At 46.9% G+C, this 17,446-nt stretch overlaps 1 protein-coding gene across 2 annotated transcripts; it reads left to right on the forward strand.

The window, feature by feature from the left end:
• Nucleotides 1-10,708: 10,708 nt before the first annotated feature.
• LOC112876045 lies at nucleotides 10,709-15,951 on the forward strand. Of its 2 annotated transcripts, none has more exons than XM_025940078.1 (9): nucleotides 10,709-11,300; nucleotides 11,651-11,740; nucleotides 11,885-12,286; nucleotides 12,981-13,116; nucleotides 13,220-13,382; nucleotides 14,114-14,242; nucleotides 14,920-15,114; nucleotides 15,238-15,360; nucleotides 15,439-15,951. In XM_025940078.1, the coding sequence occupies exons 1-9, from the start codon at nucleotides 11,045-11,047 to the stop codon at nucleotides 15,538-15,540; spliced, it is 1,596 nt and encodes a 531-aa protein (XP_025795863.1). In that variant the 5' UTR covers nucleotides 10,709-11,044; the 3' UTR covers nucleotides 15,541-15,951. The 2 variants fall into 2 exon arrangements, with proteins under 2 accessions (XP_025795863.1, XP_025795864.1); XM_025940079.1 differs by having other exon boundaries at nucleotides 10,710-11,300; nucleotides 11,654-11,740.
• Nucleotides 15,952-17,446: the final 1,495 nt, after the last annotated feature.

Genomic DNA, 17,446 nt, shown 5'->3' on the forward strand with positions numbered 1-17,446 from the left:
GCACCGCGGAGGCGAGGGAGACAAGATTATGAATGACGCGTCCATCTTGATGATCGGCTCCGGCACCGCGCGGCGGTGGCGGCGTCCGTCCTTGCAGCGCAGCCTCCCGTTGAAGTCCTCGCGCGTCGCGTCGCTGGCGTCCGTCCTCCCCAGAAATGGCGAAGGATCTCAAGGGGTTTTCCATCTGGAATAGGGGGGGTCAGCAGGAAGCCCCGGCGGGTTCGCCACCGGCGTCTGGCGTCGGCCGCAGGCGACATGAAGGGGAGGGGGGAGCGGCGGATCATAATAGTTTTCATAAAAGCCCCCCACCTAGATCAGATCGAGACTATGAATCGTGATCCAAATTAGGAAGTTATGTGTAAATATTTATTTCATATTTTGATAAAACACCCTAAATATTTGCGTAAACACCCTCAGTCTAAAAATCAGATTTGCACCTTCCTCCCTCTACTCTGATGGCCATACCCTTGGCTTCTCGTCCGCCGTCGCCGACGCCGGCGCCGGCGCATTCCGCAAGCGACGTGGTTTTGCCGGACATACGAGGCCGTGGTGCAAGCCGAGGTCCCGATGCTTCTTCATGTTGGGTGTGGTGTACTAGAGTGCCTCTCAGTTATCCTCCGGATGCTTGAAGAGGCATTAGTCCTCAGCTAATTACATCAAGGACCATCGTGCGAGACTTGAAGATGGACCCCTTCATGCGCCGGTAATATGCAGCTTGGAGAAGAGCGAGTGAGAGCAGGAAAATCCATTTGACTCCCATCTAGTACAGGATCACGAGATAAAATACGCGATTAGACGCATAAGTTGTACTTGGCAATCAGAACAGAAGATAATTACGCCGGAAGGTTGCAAGAAGATACCAGCTTTCTCTCTTACATCTCAGCCTCCGCCGTCCATGATAAGAATGAGACAACATCTTTGCCCATCTAGAATTTGCATACGAGAATCCTCTAGTGTGATGCCACCGCTGCTGTTTCGGCCGGACGGATTGTTGGGCCTACCGTGTGTTGCGAGACCGTGGGCGTCTGGTCGTCCATGGGCTTAAAGCACAAGACGTCATGCTCGACATTCCACTCCACTGCTTTATTTTCCCCCACACAAAAAACACTTTATTTTCATCTAAAGAATCTCTTTATTTTCCGGTTCTAAAGTAATTGCTTAATTTTGCCACACCAGGCAACTCACAAATCACAGGATATCCTATCCATGTGCACAGGTGTTTTGAGTTACCCTGAGTTACGCGGCTGCCAGAACTCGGTTCCAGTGTAAACATCCCGTAACAAAATCGTCTTTACTTCGCTGCCCTGAAAAAGGAGTAGCTAGCTTCATGTCGCCATACCGGGAGATTGATAATTTTCGGATCTCACTTTATCACGCAGCAGTGGCTGATTAGCTGTGAATCATCACCTGCAGGAAGCAGCAACATACGACGAGCCTGCCCGTCGCTGCTGGCATCCAACCAAGCGCAACCCGACGACAGATCCGCGGCGAATTTACGACCCAGGAGACCGACAGCTGGCTCGACCGGTCCTTGTCAGATTACTATCCCGGACTAACGCAGCAACAGGCGCCAGGCGGCGAGCGGAGGCTCCACACCAGCATCGGTGGTGTGGGGGGGGGGGGGGGGGGGGGTGGGGCTCGTCTTCCTCCCTCCCTCCGTTGCGAGGGCCAGAGTGCACTCGCGCCGGCCAGCGAGCGTTTTGGAATTTTGGTCGCGGCCGGGGAACGGGCCAAACCCGGAGCCCGGAGCGAGGCTGCGAGAGCGACGTCGTCTACTCATCTCTGTGTTCCAAGCTCCGGCCCTTGGCACGCGCGCTGCCTGGACCACGCGCGCACGGGTGATGGACGCCCACGCGGCGCCAAATGCCGGTGAGCCGCCCGTCCCCGTCCCGGAGCTGCGCGGCCGCTTGCCGGCCCCCACCGGCCCGCCCCGAACTGGTTGATCCGGCGGCCGCCCGCCGGCCGCACGGCAGGCCAAACGCCCGGAGGTATCCGCCACTGCCAAAGCGAAGCCGGTGCCACGACGAAACAGTGGCCAGAGCGAAAATGACGACGCCTCCCGGCGGCCGGTCCCCGGGATAAGATAACGCAACTGTTGCGCACGGGAGCGTGCAGCTTTTTCCGGTGGTTCTGCTGACAGGGACTCGACAACAAAAGCCCGCTTTTACTGCTGCCGAAAAAGAAAGGAAGTGGAAGTGTAATTGTGTAAATACGCGTAGCAAAAGATTTACCTTCACCGCCGGCCAATCGTGGAGTCCGGCTTCCGTCGTCGGGCTACAGCTCTATGCAAACGTGGAATGGATTTTGTATTTTGTATGTCAATGTTGGAGATAGTTTAATGATGTTTTGGTCGTCCAATCACTCTTGACAGTCGCAAAGGTGCAACATGACTGCGTGGTGTCCGTGGATAAGCGGATACGCCGGGCACTGCCGCCAGGACAAATCAAAGCTCACTGCCACACTCGTACCATTTTGTATTTTGCTATCACTTTAATTTGAGGCAACTCTGTCGAGACACGCAGTAATATCTGAATTGCACAGGAAGATCTTGGTGATTATATTAAACTAATTCACACTCTTCAATCTTGATGGCAACGGCATGAATTGAAAATTACAAAGACCGGGAGCCAGCGTCGCCGTAGCCCGTATGTAGACCCGCGTCCACGTACACCGAAAAGGTAAGCCGAGGGAACAAATTAATCAGTGTGTGTGGTGTGGTGTGATCAACTTTGTTGTCATGTTGCTTTCAAAATCCATTTCTAAATCACCTGCCTGCTGCAGCTACAAAGCTATTCGTTGGTCAGTTTTCAAGTGAAAAGGGATTGCCAGAATTAGCCTAAGAACATCACAACTCGGGAAATTCCAACCATCGAGAGATGTGGTACTAGCAAGCAGCGGCCATTGCTTTGTCTGGAAGGAAGAGCACGAACACTTGGACTGGCATTGCCGCATCGAAATTTCGGCCACGGCTACCTTTCAAAAAAAAAAAAACGGCCACAGGACCGAGACACCACGCTGGGTTGCTCAAGTCATGGAAAAAGCGTTGCCGTGTGCGGCTCGGCCCAGTGTCCGCGCAACGCGTAGCCGGTAGTGTGCGCGCGCATTGATCAATGGTTATTAGCAGTGTGTGTGGGCCAAGTTAAACTATAGCGTGCACGCTACAGACGCCGGGCGACCCGTGGAGGGAAAACACGCACGGGGTTGAGAGGATTCTGATCCCATTTCGTTTTCGTCGACATCAGCATGCGCGCCTGAATTTCACGGATCTAGTTGCTCAGAAGCTTTGCCATCTCCGACGCAGATGCGGCGACAGGTTTGAAGCCGCGATTTTTTATCGCGTGGTTCGCGCGCGTCGCATGCAGAGAGGTGCCGAGGACCTTGTGATACGGAGTAGCAGACGACTTGGAGCTGTGTTTGAGAAAGCGAGCAAGTACGAGCGATGTCGGTGCGCCCACGTGGACGCTCAAATTATTCCGAGTAATCATCAACCCATCGTGTGTAAGCTCTCGTCAGTTGACAAAGTCGAACGATGCAAAGCAAAACCCAGCACGTACAGGTACAGCGCTACCACCACCACCACGCCGCGCACTATTTTCTCGCTCCTTCAGCTAGCACGATCTTCTTTCTACAAGGAACACGAGCAGTTCAAATCGGCATCGGCATGTCCATCACTCGCGTAGCCGGTTCAAATTCGTCCGGCCTCTTCACGTAGCCAGCTCTCGCCGGAGTTTCCTCGTTTCCGCTCGGTATTTCTGAGATGGCTCCTCCATCAGCACCTAATATAGAACAGTATTTTCTCTGTCGGTTCCGTGGCGCTGCCGGCGAGTCGGGCAAATATCTTCTTCGTTCGCCCTTTTCTTGGAGCATCCGATCAAGTTCAGACAGAGCGGAATAGCGGATGGCGATTCTTGTGGAACACTTAGAACAAAAGCAAAGGAAAATTGAGAGCTACGCAGGGTCTCTGTCCAGCAGCAGCATCACTGCATCTTCTGTCTTGGCTGCTCCTTTCAGTTCCCAAGATGGGGTTTCCCCCTCAGCATCAACGTGTTTTTCGTTTCTAAATACGGGAACGGGATTGAGAGCTACGCTCTCGTTGAAAACCGCACGATTATTTACCTGATGTATCCTGATGTTATTTTCAGTCGCCCAAACAATTTCACAACCACACAAAAGCTCGAATGGGACAGCAGGTTCGAAGAGGACAGAGGCGAGCGTGGATTGCTGGTGTAGATCGAAGTACTGCTGCCAAAACAAAACATCTTGCACTTGGAGGGTTAAAGCATTCAAAAAACAATAAAAAGAAATCAAAACACGGGTCGAGTTGCGGTGTTTCTATCGAAAGGTTTCACTACTCCTTTTCTTTTCCAGATCTTTTTCATGCGTGCTTCCAAGCCCATCACTTCCCCATAAAACCGATATTTCTAAGAGCTCGTTTGGTGCGGCTCCCGCGCCGGCGGACCGGAGCCGCACCAAACGTCCATATCGGTGGAACGCTTCTGCCGTTTCGGTTGGAAGAGACGGAGTCCTTTTACAGGCGGAGCCATAAAAGGTAGTTCCACCCGCTCCGACTCCAGCTCCGTCCTCGGGCGAAGCGCTGCCAAACGGGATCTAAATGAGCCACTTGCTCCAAAGCTAAGCTTGTGCTAGTAATTTGTTGGCTAGTTTCAAGCGTGGGAAATCAACAAAATTGGGTCAAGACCGCCACCCAACTCCGAAGATTCCAGCGAGAGCATCAATCGCTTCGACCGGAGGGAAGAGCAGGAACGTGAACACAGGGCCTGTTTAGATCAGGCTATAAAGGTAAATTTTTTTTTTGCAAAAACGGCGTTTTTATTTTTACGCATCTAAACGGACCGGCGCATTTTTTTTTGGCATTTGGGTCCTGTAAACGTAAAAAAAATTTCGACGGAATCTTGCCAATTTGAAGTACTAAATGAAGTCTATTTACAAAAATTTTTGCACAGATGGGTTGTAAATCGCGAGACGAATCTAATGATGCTAATTAATCCATGATTAAGCAATAATTAGCGGATGGTTACTGTAGCATCACTGTTGCAAACATGGATTAAGTAGGCTCATTAGATTCGTCTCGCAATTTACAGCACATCCATACAAAAAGTTTTATAAATAGACTTCATTTAGTACTTCAAATTGGCAAGATTCCTTCGAAAATTTTGCGTTTACGGATTTTTTCGTTTACGGGGTGGAAGCCGTAAACGCAAAAATCTGTAAACTTTTACATCCCCATTTTACGTTTACATCTTTTTACGTTTACAGGTCAGACCCAGAGTCTGCGATTCCGGCTGCGCTCTGTTCCTATATCCGTGCGTGCAGCACGTCGTCGGCAGCCGCCGCCTCCCGTCTCCGTCGCGATCATTTCAGACGAGGATGCAGACCTGCAGGTCTCTGTCCAGCGCGCAGGGCATTTTGGCGGCTTGCGTTGATGCGTTTCCGGCCTCTCCTCTCCTCTCTCTCTCTCCCTCCCTCCCTCCCTCCCTCCCTCCCTCCCCTCTTCCCATAAATTATTTAGAGTCAGCTGCAACATTATATTCTAAAAATCTCTCACGAACAACAACATGGTGATCCTAATAGCATTTCCTGGCAGCAATCGTCTACGGCCAAATCACAAGAGAGTCAAGTCGCATTACTGTGTACGTACTGTGCAACAAGGGAATTATCCGGGGGAAAACTGCCCACTGAAAGCCGAGACCATCGCAGCCGCAGCTCTGTGCGAGTCCGCAAGCAACTGGGGCCGCCATGATGGGAGCACGGGCCTGAAGGTGTCAAGGTGTGCACGTGCAGCCGGAGGGTCCATGCATGATGAGGTCGCTAGCGAGATGGGACTTTTCTGGTATGGTGGAGGATCACGTAAGGCCCTGTTCGTTTTCACCCTCTAAACTTCAGACCCATCACATCAAGGAGAATATTGCTATTAAATAAAATCTGTTTATAAAATTTTTTGCACAGCTGGTTGCTAATTCGCGAGACAAATTTAATGAGCCTAATTAATCCATAATTTGCCACAGTGATGCTACAGTAATCATCCGCTAATCATGGACTAATATATCTCATTAGATTCATCTCGCGAATTAGCACTGGGGTTCTGCAATTAGTTTTGTAATTAGACTTTATTTAATACTTCTAAATGACAAGATTCTTTTTGATGTGACCCCTCTAAACTTTAGACCCCAATGACCCCTTTCCACCTCTCGTCGGTCGTCGCTCGCTCAGTCAACTTGAATGCCGCCGACGAGGTTCCTCTAGGTTTGGGGAGGCGATCGTCGGAGCTCTCACAATTTTGTTCCCTTTCGTTAGAAAGGAAAGATCTCCGGAGAGGAGGTAGCAGGCAAACTAGCATTAGGCCCTGTTCGTTTCCTACCCTCTAAACTTTAGACCCATCACATCAAAGAGAATCTTGCTATTTAGAAGTATTAAATAAAATCTGTTTATAAAACTTTTTGCACAGCTGGGTGCTAATTCGCGAGACAAATTTAATGAGCCTAATTAATCCATAATTTGCCACAGTGATGCTACAGTAATCATCCGCTAATCATGAACTAATATATCTCATTAGATTCGTCTCGCGAATTAGCACTGGGGTTCTGCAATTAGTTTTGTAATTAGACTTTATTTAATACTTCTAAATGACAATATTCTCTTTGATGTGACCCCTCTAAACTTTAGATTCCAGAAAACAAACACAGCCTAAATCCATTGAATAATTAGCCAATGACCCCTTTGCACCTCTCGTCGGTCGTCGCTCGCTCAGTCAACTTGAATGCCGCCGACGAGGTTCCTCTGGGTTTGGGGAGGCGATCGTCGGAGCTCTGACAATTTTGTTCCCTTTCGTTAGAAAGGAAAGATCTCCGGAGAGGAGGTAGCAGGCAAACTAGCATTAGTAACTCTCGTCAAAAAAAAAACTGCTTACACATAAAAAATCGAACAAGTACGAGAGGTACGGAGACAACCTTTAGGGCCTGTTTAGTTCGCAGCGTGTAAACGTAAAAAAACCGTAAACGCAATTTTTTGAAGGAATCTTGCTAATTTGAAGTACTAAATGAAATCTATTTATAAAACTTTTTGCATGGAGGGGCTGTAAATCGCGAGACGAATCTAATGAGCCTACTTAATCCATGTTTTGCAAGCTACAGTAACCATCCGCTAATTATTGCTTAATCATGGATTAATTAGCATCATTAGATTCGTCTCGCGATTTACAACCCATCTGTGCAAAAAGTTTTGTAAATAGACTTCATTTAGTACTTCAAATTAACAAGATTTCTTTGCAAAAAGTTTTTTGCGTTTACAGCTACGGGAACTAAACAGGGCTTAGTTTTTTAGACAGGTTGACTCCGGAGTAGTCACAAGGAGCCTGGACGAGATCATAGGTGATCGAATAAGTCCATAGTCAAGGATGGCTCGAGCAGTTCGGTACGGCAGGAGCGCTGCACCTCCACCGACCAGTTGATGCCTTCTAGAAGCATTAACGGATGAACAGTCTGACCAGCGCGATGATCCACGTTGAAACCTCAGCCACGCAACTATCGGAGGAGCTGAGCGAGGAGCATCGACTAGTGCTCCGTAGATCCGCTCAGTTTGATTTCTCCACGCGCTCGAATCGTAGGTGACGACGTTCAGGACTCGGCGCCGGTGAACCGTGATGCCAAACGGGCTTACAGGCAGTTCTACGCCGAGGAACTGGCTGAGTCCCACTTCGAGGCGGTGCGGGAACTACTCCCAGCGCTACAGCAGGCCTGCCCAATCATGGGCACCTAGGCCTGATGGATGCGGCGGTTGTGTACTGTTTTACATGGATCAAGTCACTCTGATTTCATGGAACGTACGCGGGCTCAACACTAGAGCCCGGCGTGACGTGGTGAGGATGTTGGTGAACGACACCAGAGCCTTGGCCCTGTGGAAGGGAGGCATGCTCGGTTGTTTGAGCGGCGCGGGCGCTCGGTCCATGAGCTGCGGGAACACACGCGGGGAGAAGCACTCCTGTGGATCGAAGCCGGCGCTAGTCATCTTGGTTGTTTACAGCGTGAGTAGTCGCTTAAGTGTAAGGTCGAGAAGGCCATGTAGGCTCTCATAATAGGCGCACTACGTACCCTATTGTCTTAGCGTGAGCTTAAGCTCCGCTGTTGTACTAAAAATATTCTATTTTTTTCTTAATATAGAGATACGTAACTCTCATTCGTATTTCGAGAGAAAAAATTTTCTCCTACTTTCCGTCGCAGCTCTCCGAGTGCCCTCTTGCCGGAATCCAATCAATCAAGTTCCATTTCATGCTTTTTGTCCAAAGGTATCAGTATGATCTGAATCTCTTTTTCAATTTTGTTGTACTGATGTATTGTTTTGTTCTGCCTAGTACTCCGTACCTACTTCCTCTGTCCTTTTTATCTATCGCTTGGTAAACATGCTGCCGTCATAATCACGCTTCCCAAATGACGGATAAAAAAGGACGGAGAGAGTAGTAAATAGCATCGCCGTAATCGAGAGCCAGCAGGTGCGTACATTTTCGAGTGTCAAACAAAGCAGGGGTTCCGGGTCGAGTTGCCTTCTCGCGAAGTCACGATCGGAAGCTAGCCTGCAAATTCTCTCGGGCATGCACACGTCCAACTTCAGCTTTCCAGATGAGGCATTGAGATATGGGGTTGCCTTCTTTTTTTAGACTAATCTTCATAAAAATATTATATAAGTGACATAGATATTAAATATCATACCACATCAAATTAATTTACTAGTAGAGTTATTTATGAAGAGGAGAGAAGGGGAAGTTGTCAGACTCGGAACTACGAGAGTGCGCACATGGCGTATATATTGTAGGATAAGGGATGGAACATGACCCACACGCTACACCATTTATAACTACTCGTACATGAGTAGGACTAGTTGGAACAGAATGAAACTACCCAAGCAGTACTCGGTGGGACTCCTAAGATAGTATTGGGCTAGAATTTTCACGTAACCCCGGTATTACGCATATTGCGGTATGAACCTATCGAAAGTTTCGTATTTCTTACGCCTTCGAGTTACTGATCTCGGCGACACTCCACCTATAATCTACCACCCCGGGGGCGTCACTCGGTGGGCTTAAAGATTAAAAACCGACTAAACAATTACAAATTTTCAATTTTTAAATTTCAGTCTCGATAAGGTAACACTGCCCACTAACACTGGTCTTTGGAGCTTCCAAACGAGCCTATGTAACGCCTACCTATGAAGGCTATAAAGATAGCTTCCAAGTCCCAAGCTCCTATACTGTATCATATATCTACTGATTATTCCTACCATACCAACAGAAAAAGTGAAAAGAATAGCTCATCGAGAAGAACCGAACCACTTTCCTGAACCAGAGCAGTTCAAGATAGGCTGCTGCTGACCTTTTCAGCGTGAGGTGACCCACCAGAAATTTCACGATAACAGAAGGAAAAAGGAAAATAATATTCCTTGAAGCGAGGTGACCCACCAGAAATTTCACCAACATTAACTCGTCGAGGCGAGAGGAAAAGTATTGTTTGTTTAATATTCCCCGCACGAAACGGTGACGTCCTGGCTGTGCCTGCGTCCGCCGCGCGCGCTAACCGGCCGCCGCAGCCGCCGCCGTGGACCGCGTCCACGTACACCGCGGCCAACGGGAAAAAAGGCAGGCGGGCGAAGCCTTCGGACCGAGGGAACGATTAATCGCCGTGATGTGATGCGTCCACTGCAATTCGTGGCATTCAATTGATGTCACGTCGGCTTCAAATTTAAAGCTGGCCATTTCCTTTTTGAAACAAAGGATTGGCCACATACTTTTGAAATTTTGAATTCAACAAACACTTGTGTTTTTGCATTTATCTTGGTTGATTAGGGACACGAGAAGGGAGAAGCACTGTAAAGTTTCGAACTACGGGGCGTCTACGTACGATACAATGGTGGGGCCATGCGGTGCATGGATCATGGTGCGCGTGAGCTTCGATGAATCCACGCGTGAGGTGACGTGGGACTTTCAGTCAAGTCGATCACCAACATATAAAATTCCGTGACCTCATTCAAAAAGCGACTACGTGCGTACATGTACTTTCAATTTCATCACGCAAACAACTTTTAAGTTCACGGTCTTTTTATTATGAAACGAAATTGATCTAGTACTACTAGTACTTTGGCAACCTAATTTGTAAAAAAAAAGGTTATCTGCTGCGGTCCCCACTCTTTTAAATGCGCTCTAACTAAGCTAGTTTGACAAGAGAGAGCTGTCTTGATTAAATCACTCGAATACAAGAACACTTCAATAATTCAACGTATCTCGACTAGATCGGAATATCTTTTTTCCCCTTGCCTTCCATTGCATTGAGTAGACAAAACAAACCACCTCGATCGAGCCAAGCAGCCCTGTACGTGCCTGGCAGCGTGGCAGCGCCCATTCACTCGTGCCGCCTGCCACGCCCACGCCACCTCAAATCTAACCTCACCTGTACCGGTCAAACAGAACCCGCACGTACCCCCCTTGGAGGCTACGACCACAAGCATCGTGTCACAGGTTTCCCCAAGCCGTCCCCAACCCCCACCGGCGGGGGCGAAAGTGTGGGCCCCACCCAACCAGAAAAGCCACCAGGGACAGAAACGAAACGACCAGCCGCCTACCACGGACCGCGTCCAGCCGCGTCGCGACGACGCCTCGCCTCCTACCCCCACACCCCACCCCACCCCACCCCACTCGTGTGGGAAGGGGAGGCCGAACTGCGAGAGCCAGAACGAGACGGAGGAGGCGCCGCAGCGCAGCCAGCCCACGCCACCACCTCCTCCACCTCATTCTCTCGCTCGCTCGCCCACCACCTCCACCACCACAAAGTTCGCGTTGCGCCGCGCGACGCCCCGCCACGCCGCGCAGCCCCGTCCCTCCCCCTCCTCTTGGAGAGAGAGAGATCCTCCTCCCACGCAGCAACCGCCCGCCCGCCCGCCTCCGCGCGGGCACACCGCCACCGCCACCGCCGCCGCGCCCCCCCACCTCACCCCACCCGGGGCGCCGATCTCGTGTCCAGCGCGTCGCGGAGGTGGGGGGATGGGGGCGTGCGTGTCGCGGCCCAGCGCGTGCGTGGGGAAGCCCCACACGCCGCGGTCGGGCGACGCCGCCGGCCGGTCGGGCGGCGGGGGCGGGGCGCGGCGCAGGCGCAGCCGCCGCGCGGGGAAGGGACGGAGGAAGGCGCCGTCGCGCGCCGCGTCGATGGAGACCATCCAGGAGGCCGAGGTGCCCGGCTCGCCGTCCGGGCTCGACGCCGCCGCCGATCACCGGACGTACAGCAACCCCGCGTTCCAAGGTGGGTGGGTGGGCCGTGGGCTGATGGTTGCTTTCTCCTCTACCCCGTGCGCCTTCCGCTTCCGCCCGCTGCTCGTTTCGTTCGGGGTTGGATTCTGATCTCCGGGGGACCATGGGCGCGAGATTGCGCGCTCCTGGAGGTTAAATTAAATTACTGCATCTGGGGATCGTGCGCGTCCAGCAACAGCTACTCGCTTTTTTTAATTCCTAGCTCGCGGAAGCTTGTTCCACCCTGTTCTGTAGAGTGGGGTTGCAGCTAGTATCCCTGGCAGTACGCATCGCAGTTCGTTTCGTCAATTCGTACTCGCTAGTCCGGTTGACCTGACGTGATTCCCGGGGCCTCCCGTGCAGCAGTGTCCGGGAGCATTGAGGAGGCATGGTACGACTCCTTGGCGATGAGCGAGTCGGATGCCGAGGACGACTTCCACAGCGTGCAGGATGGTAAGACTGATTCCATAATGTGACAGTAGCCTGTTAGCTAGGCCCCCCTCAGCATGATTTTCAGTGGTCGGTTGATCGTGCTGAGCTTCTTTTCATTTTACACTTGCTTTTTATCAGATTTCAGTTCCTTTTTTAATCTTGCAGATGCCTTTTCATTGAATGGCTTTGAGAGTGAAGCCACATTGAGCTCAAGAGATGGCAACGGTGGGAGCTTCAATGGAGCTGCACAATCAGGCGAGCATCACCATAGAAAACCGAAGTCTAGTGAACTGTCGAAGGGAAGCTTGGAGAATGGTGTGAGGACCTCCGTGAGCCATGATGATGTGGCGAGCGTTTCTGGTGCGGATAGCACACAAGGTGGAGGAAGGATACTGGATGATTGCGGGCTTCTGCCAAATAATTGTCTTCCTTGTATTGCCTCTGCTGTTGGAGTAAACGAGAAGAAGAGAGCTCTTTCCTCGAGCCCTACTCATTCAATGAAGATGCCTTCTTTGAAGCTCTCGTTCAAGAAGAAGTCTGGGGAAGCTCATCCGTCTTCCACACTTTGTAAGCATTCCTTCATAAGCCATTTGATTAAGAATTAATATGCCGTTCTCAAAAGCTGAACCACAGTTTGTACCAGTTTTTGCCAACATGGTACACTTTTCCACATTATTGTGTTTGATGAGTTAAAACTTTGCCAGCAACTTGCTTGGTTCCTTTCATGACATATTGGTAGTCAAATTATGAGCATCCACAGGACAGTTCAGTAAGCAACAAAGAAGAGAAAAGGCAAAAGATAGCACAGAGAATTGATGCTTTCAAGTAGTGACAATATATTCATTGCTTGCACAGTTCACCCTTATCATATCAATCATCTTTCATTTAATGTTAGCATTGTATTGATAAGACCGTTGGATTGGCGCATATCAAAAAGTTAAGATTCCATAGTTGTACTTATTGCCGGTCTGCAGAGCAGCAGGAACATAAGAGAATCTAAAGGATATGCTTATTGAAACAAAGTTGTACACCATGATTATGTAGAACATAATCTTAGAAGATCTTTCCAGCTTCCTGAAGTTTTTTAGCTGCGTGTCATAGTTTTTAAGAAAATTCAAATAACTTGGCATTAAATTTTAGTAGATCTGTTGAGGCATGTTAATACCCGACAAGTGCTGGGAGTATTTTCTTTCCCTTTAGATAAATATGTCAAACATGTCTATTTTTCTAGGAAAAACTATTAAATTGACATTTTTTTCAGTATCTACGAAGGATTTCCTTGAAAGGCCTCTAGCAGGTTCTCAAGTACAGTTATGCTTGTTGGATTCGAAAATACTCAACAGCTGGTCCCATGTTGATCCTGGCACTTTCCGAGTCCGTGGAGCAAACTATTTTAGGTAAATGTATTTCTTTCAGTATCATTTTCATACATCGCTGTTTTGTTTGAAACTCCTGGATGCCTTTATGGGAGCGATCTTAGTTTCAAATGCACTTTTCCAGAGATAAGAAGAAAGAACTTGCTCCAAATTATGCTGCATATTATCCATTCGGAGTTGATGTGTACTTATCGTCACAGAAACTCAATCATATATCACGATTTGTTCAACTTCCTGATATTCAACTCTCCAGCAAACTCCCGCCTCTTCTGGTGGTCAATGTACAGGTAAGACATAAGTATACAAAGTCATTACACTTTTTTGAGGTGAAAGTTTGGTATGAAGTTCTTTTATTCACAAACTCTGAATTCATTGAAGCATCAGATGTGGAACACTTTTCTGTTTATATATACCTGTCCTTTTTCTTTCTCATGATGTTCAATATCTCCGATTGTTACACTTGGAGACACCTGTCTAATTAGTCTTAAAGGTGGGGTAGATGAAATGTATGTCTACTGACACTCTAGGTTTGTCCTAAGTCAAACATTTTTACCCTTTACTATCAGATTCATTATGAAAAATACTTTCATAATATATAACTCTTTCCTTATAAGATAATATATTTCTATAAATATTGGTAGTCAAATTGTCATATTGGAGATCCTATCAATGTCATAATTGACCTATATCTCTGATTGGAGGAAGTATTACTTTAGACAGGTACCAGCTAACTCCTATGTTTACCCCAAATAATTTCAAGTTACTGACACTAGTACAAAGGATTAGGCTGAAGCAATTGGTGAGCTCCGTATAACACGTTTGTTTTCCCTGAAGTAAGTTGTAGCATCGTCTTCCTCTCAAAAAAAGAAAAAGTTGTAGCATCATTCCAGCATAGCGATCTTTTCAAAAAGAAAACATGAATTCAGTTAAACATATGCACTATCAATATTCTTCAGTGAAAGTTGTATTCTCCTGTCAGTACCCAATTAGTGTATTGACATTTATATGTTTTTCTCAGGTCCCATTATATCCGGCTTCATTATTTCAGAATGAAACTGATGGGGAAGGGATGAGCTTTGTTTTGTATTTTAGGCTTTCTGATGGTTACTCAAAAGAGCTTCCACCTTCATTCATAGAAAGTATCAGAGTAAGAGCTGGACTGGTCTTCAATATCAGTTTTTTTCACTAATCTATGTGGTTACTATTTTTATTTTATATGTAATACTACTGGTGTCCACCTTTAGTCAATGAAAATGATTGAGTGTGAAAAATAATTATTGGTAAATATATATTTAGTATCAAATTCATGCAGGTGATGCAAAACTATAGTGGATTGTACTTATTTCTGGTTTCAATGATTGATTTACTAACTAATAGGTTTTGTAGAAACATTATCATGTTTTTCCCAGCAGTTGAGCTCGGAATTATTGGTAGGGAGATATAGCATCCCATACTTTAGGGTGGATTGCAGCTAAAGATCCTTTGGGATTTTGCCATTCTTTTAACTAAAGCGTCATACCATTTAACCCCTTAGGCATATTAGTTGATGAAGGTAGAAAAGATGCATACCACCTATGTAGCACTGACTGTTTCACATGCACATGAGAAAAGATTAGGCATTTATGCATGTCAAAATTTTGTTTCAGTTACCTAATTCTGTATAGGAAATGTAGTCTCTCTTTATATCATTGATACATGAATTTATTTGTTAATTAGTATTTTTATGTGCTCAATGATCTGTCAATTGTGAAAGCAATTCCTGTTCTACTTATTGATCAGTAAATAATACTCCCCCCCCCCCCCCCCCCCCAACACCACAAACAGAGGTTGGTTGATGATCATGTAGAGAAGATAAAGGCATTTCCAATGGAAACAAGTATACCATTCCGAGAGCGGCTAAAGATACTTGGCCGGGTGGCTAATCTGGAGGATCTTCCTTTGAGTGCAGCGGAGAGGAAGCTAATGCATGCATACAATGAGAAACCTGTCCTTTCTAGGCCACAGCATGAATTTTACTTGGTTAGTATTGTTTATTTCTTGAAATTGTTGTTTTGTAGTATTCATCAATGTTTTTTAGAAAGAAACGAATGTTATAAAAAGTATCTTGTTTGGACCATATACTTATGCTTTGCTTCTCTGCAGGGTGATAGCTACTTCGAGATCGACATTGACATGCACAGATTTAGCTACATTTCAAGGAAAGGTTTCGAAACATTTTTGGACAGGCTAAAAGCATGTGTCCTAGACGTTGGGCTAACTATTCAGGTACGTCAATTGTAAATGCAATATTTTACTTTCCCAGAAAAAAGACCGGTCACCTAATGTGCTCACTCCTGATTGCAGGGAAATAAAGCTGAAGAGCTGCCCGAGCAGATCTTGTGCTGTGTCAGGTTGAATGGGATAGATTACACCAAATACCATCCGCTTTTGACACATGGTGCCTGAAATCAATGCTTACAAGGACCAGCTAACCAATGGCTGGATACTGAGATGTATCCATGCCAGCACGGCAGCACCAGGCTCCTGGAGATTTCAGTCCAGGAGCCGCAGTCTGACAAGCACCACTGCTGTTGAAACGCCCTCATCTGAGTCAAGCGAACTGTGAGCGTGTGACATACAAGTAACATTAACAGAGGGGCGAGGGAGTGACTCGGTGACCACTAGCTGGCGCCGTCAGAATCCGTGGTGCTAATATAGAGGTTTCTTTCTGAAAATGCGCAAAAAAAAAACAGATGGAGACTGCGGTACATGTAAATCTGTAAATCATTGCTCGAGAGCTCCGGTTGCCTCCCTTGTTGCTACTCGAACATTCTAGATTTAGTAAATATCACTAATTTGGCGTATGATTGAGTAGAAGGTACCCTGAAACCCTCAGTGTGCAATCTGTTTCATGTAGAGCAATGTTTTAGGTTGTACACTTCATAGGATTGTGGCTCCTGTCTCTCAAACCCGGACATTGGCTGGTAATCTTTGGGGGGGGGGGGGGGGGGGGGGGCATAGAGTATGGTTCCGGTCAGGGATGGCAACGGGTATAAATCCGCTAGGTTTTGCCATCCTAAATCCGTATCCGTGAAAATTATTAGACCCATTAAAAAACACCGATACCCATGATGGGTATAAAATTTTGCCCAAACCCGAACCCGTCGGGTTAGCGGGTACCCACGGGTCGTCCATAACCGAGAATATTACGGGTCGTCCATGGATTATCCATGATCGAGAACATTCCCTTACGCATTGGTTGCACTCTTATCGCGATAGAAACTTCTTAACGATCAATACATGCATATTCTTCTCATTATCAACTGTGCTTCAATTTAAACAACTAAGAGAGATAAAGACAATACATTTATCTAAGCAACAAGTTATAATTTGCATAAATATAAAATGAGCAATAAGTTCATAATTTACTATTTAAAGATATTAGAGGGAATAAAATTACATCCAACAAGTTTAATACTTCAAGTGGCAATGATATTAACAAGTTTGTTACACGTTCACAATAAAATGGTGATATTAAAATCAAGTTTGTTACAATTATAAAATGATAGTATTAACATCAAATTTGTTAAAAATTCACAAAAAATGATAGTATGCACTATGTTGCATCGGGTTTAAAAAACCCACAGGTTTATAGATTTGGATACTATAGGAACAAACCTGTGCCTATAAACCTACCGGGTACAACTTCTTGTCCACTAACAAACCAAGGTGTGTGGAAGTTGAGCCAAACCCGTACTCTAATAGAGTAAAAATCTATCAGGTCTCGGATTTCGGGTACCCATTGCCATTCCTAGTCTCGGCACAAACTCTCTTGTACAATTCACATGTTGCTTAAGGGTTGTTGAGCACGGCTCCCCTGAGAGGCTTTTTTGAAGGAGCCGGAACTGTTTTAGAGGAGCCACAAATTGTGATTTTTTTTAAAAAATAGCTCCAGCTCCTCTATTTTTCACTAGAAAACGGCTCATGAAACTATTGGAAGTCGGAGCCGTTTGGTATAGCTCTTGAAGGAGCCGGTGGTGAAGCTGCTTGTAGAGCCGTACCAAACACCCCTAATATTAGCTTTAAGAGTTTCCAGAAATGGGGTAAAAGAAAATGAAGTGGCAACCGCATGAGAGATTGCGAATGCGGAACATTGTTGCTGTTCAGTTAAGTGGGTTGCGAATCCTGTTATCATGGCCTTTTTGGCGGCCTCCAGCTTTAGAAGTTTAGAGTAAGTACTATAAAATAAAGTGGTTTAAATATTTATGTTTGATGCAAATGATGAACAGCATATTGGAGCTGGAGTTCACTCTTTTAAGAGCTGGAGTTGTACCAAATACACCTAAATATATCTGTAGCATAAAAAATGGGC

This window comes from Panicum hallii, chromosome 9 (genome assembly GCF_002211085.1).
Source record: "Panicum hallii strain FIL2 chromosome 9, PHallii_v3.1, whole genome shotgun sequence".
In the NCBI taxonomy this organism is placed as follows: Eukaryota; Viridiplantae; Streptophyta; class Magnoliopsida; order Poales; family Poaceae; genus Panicum; species Panicum hallii.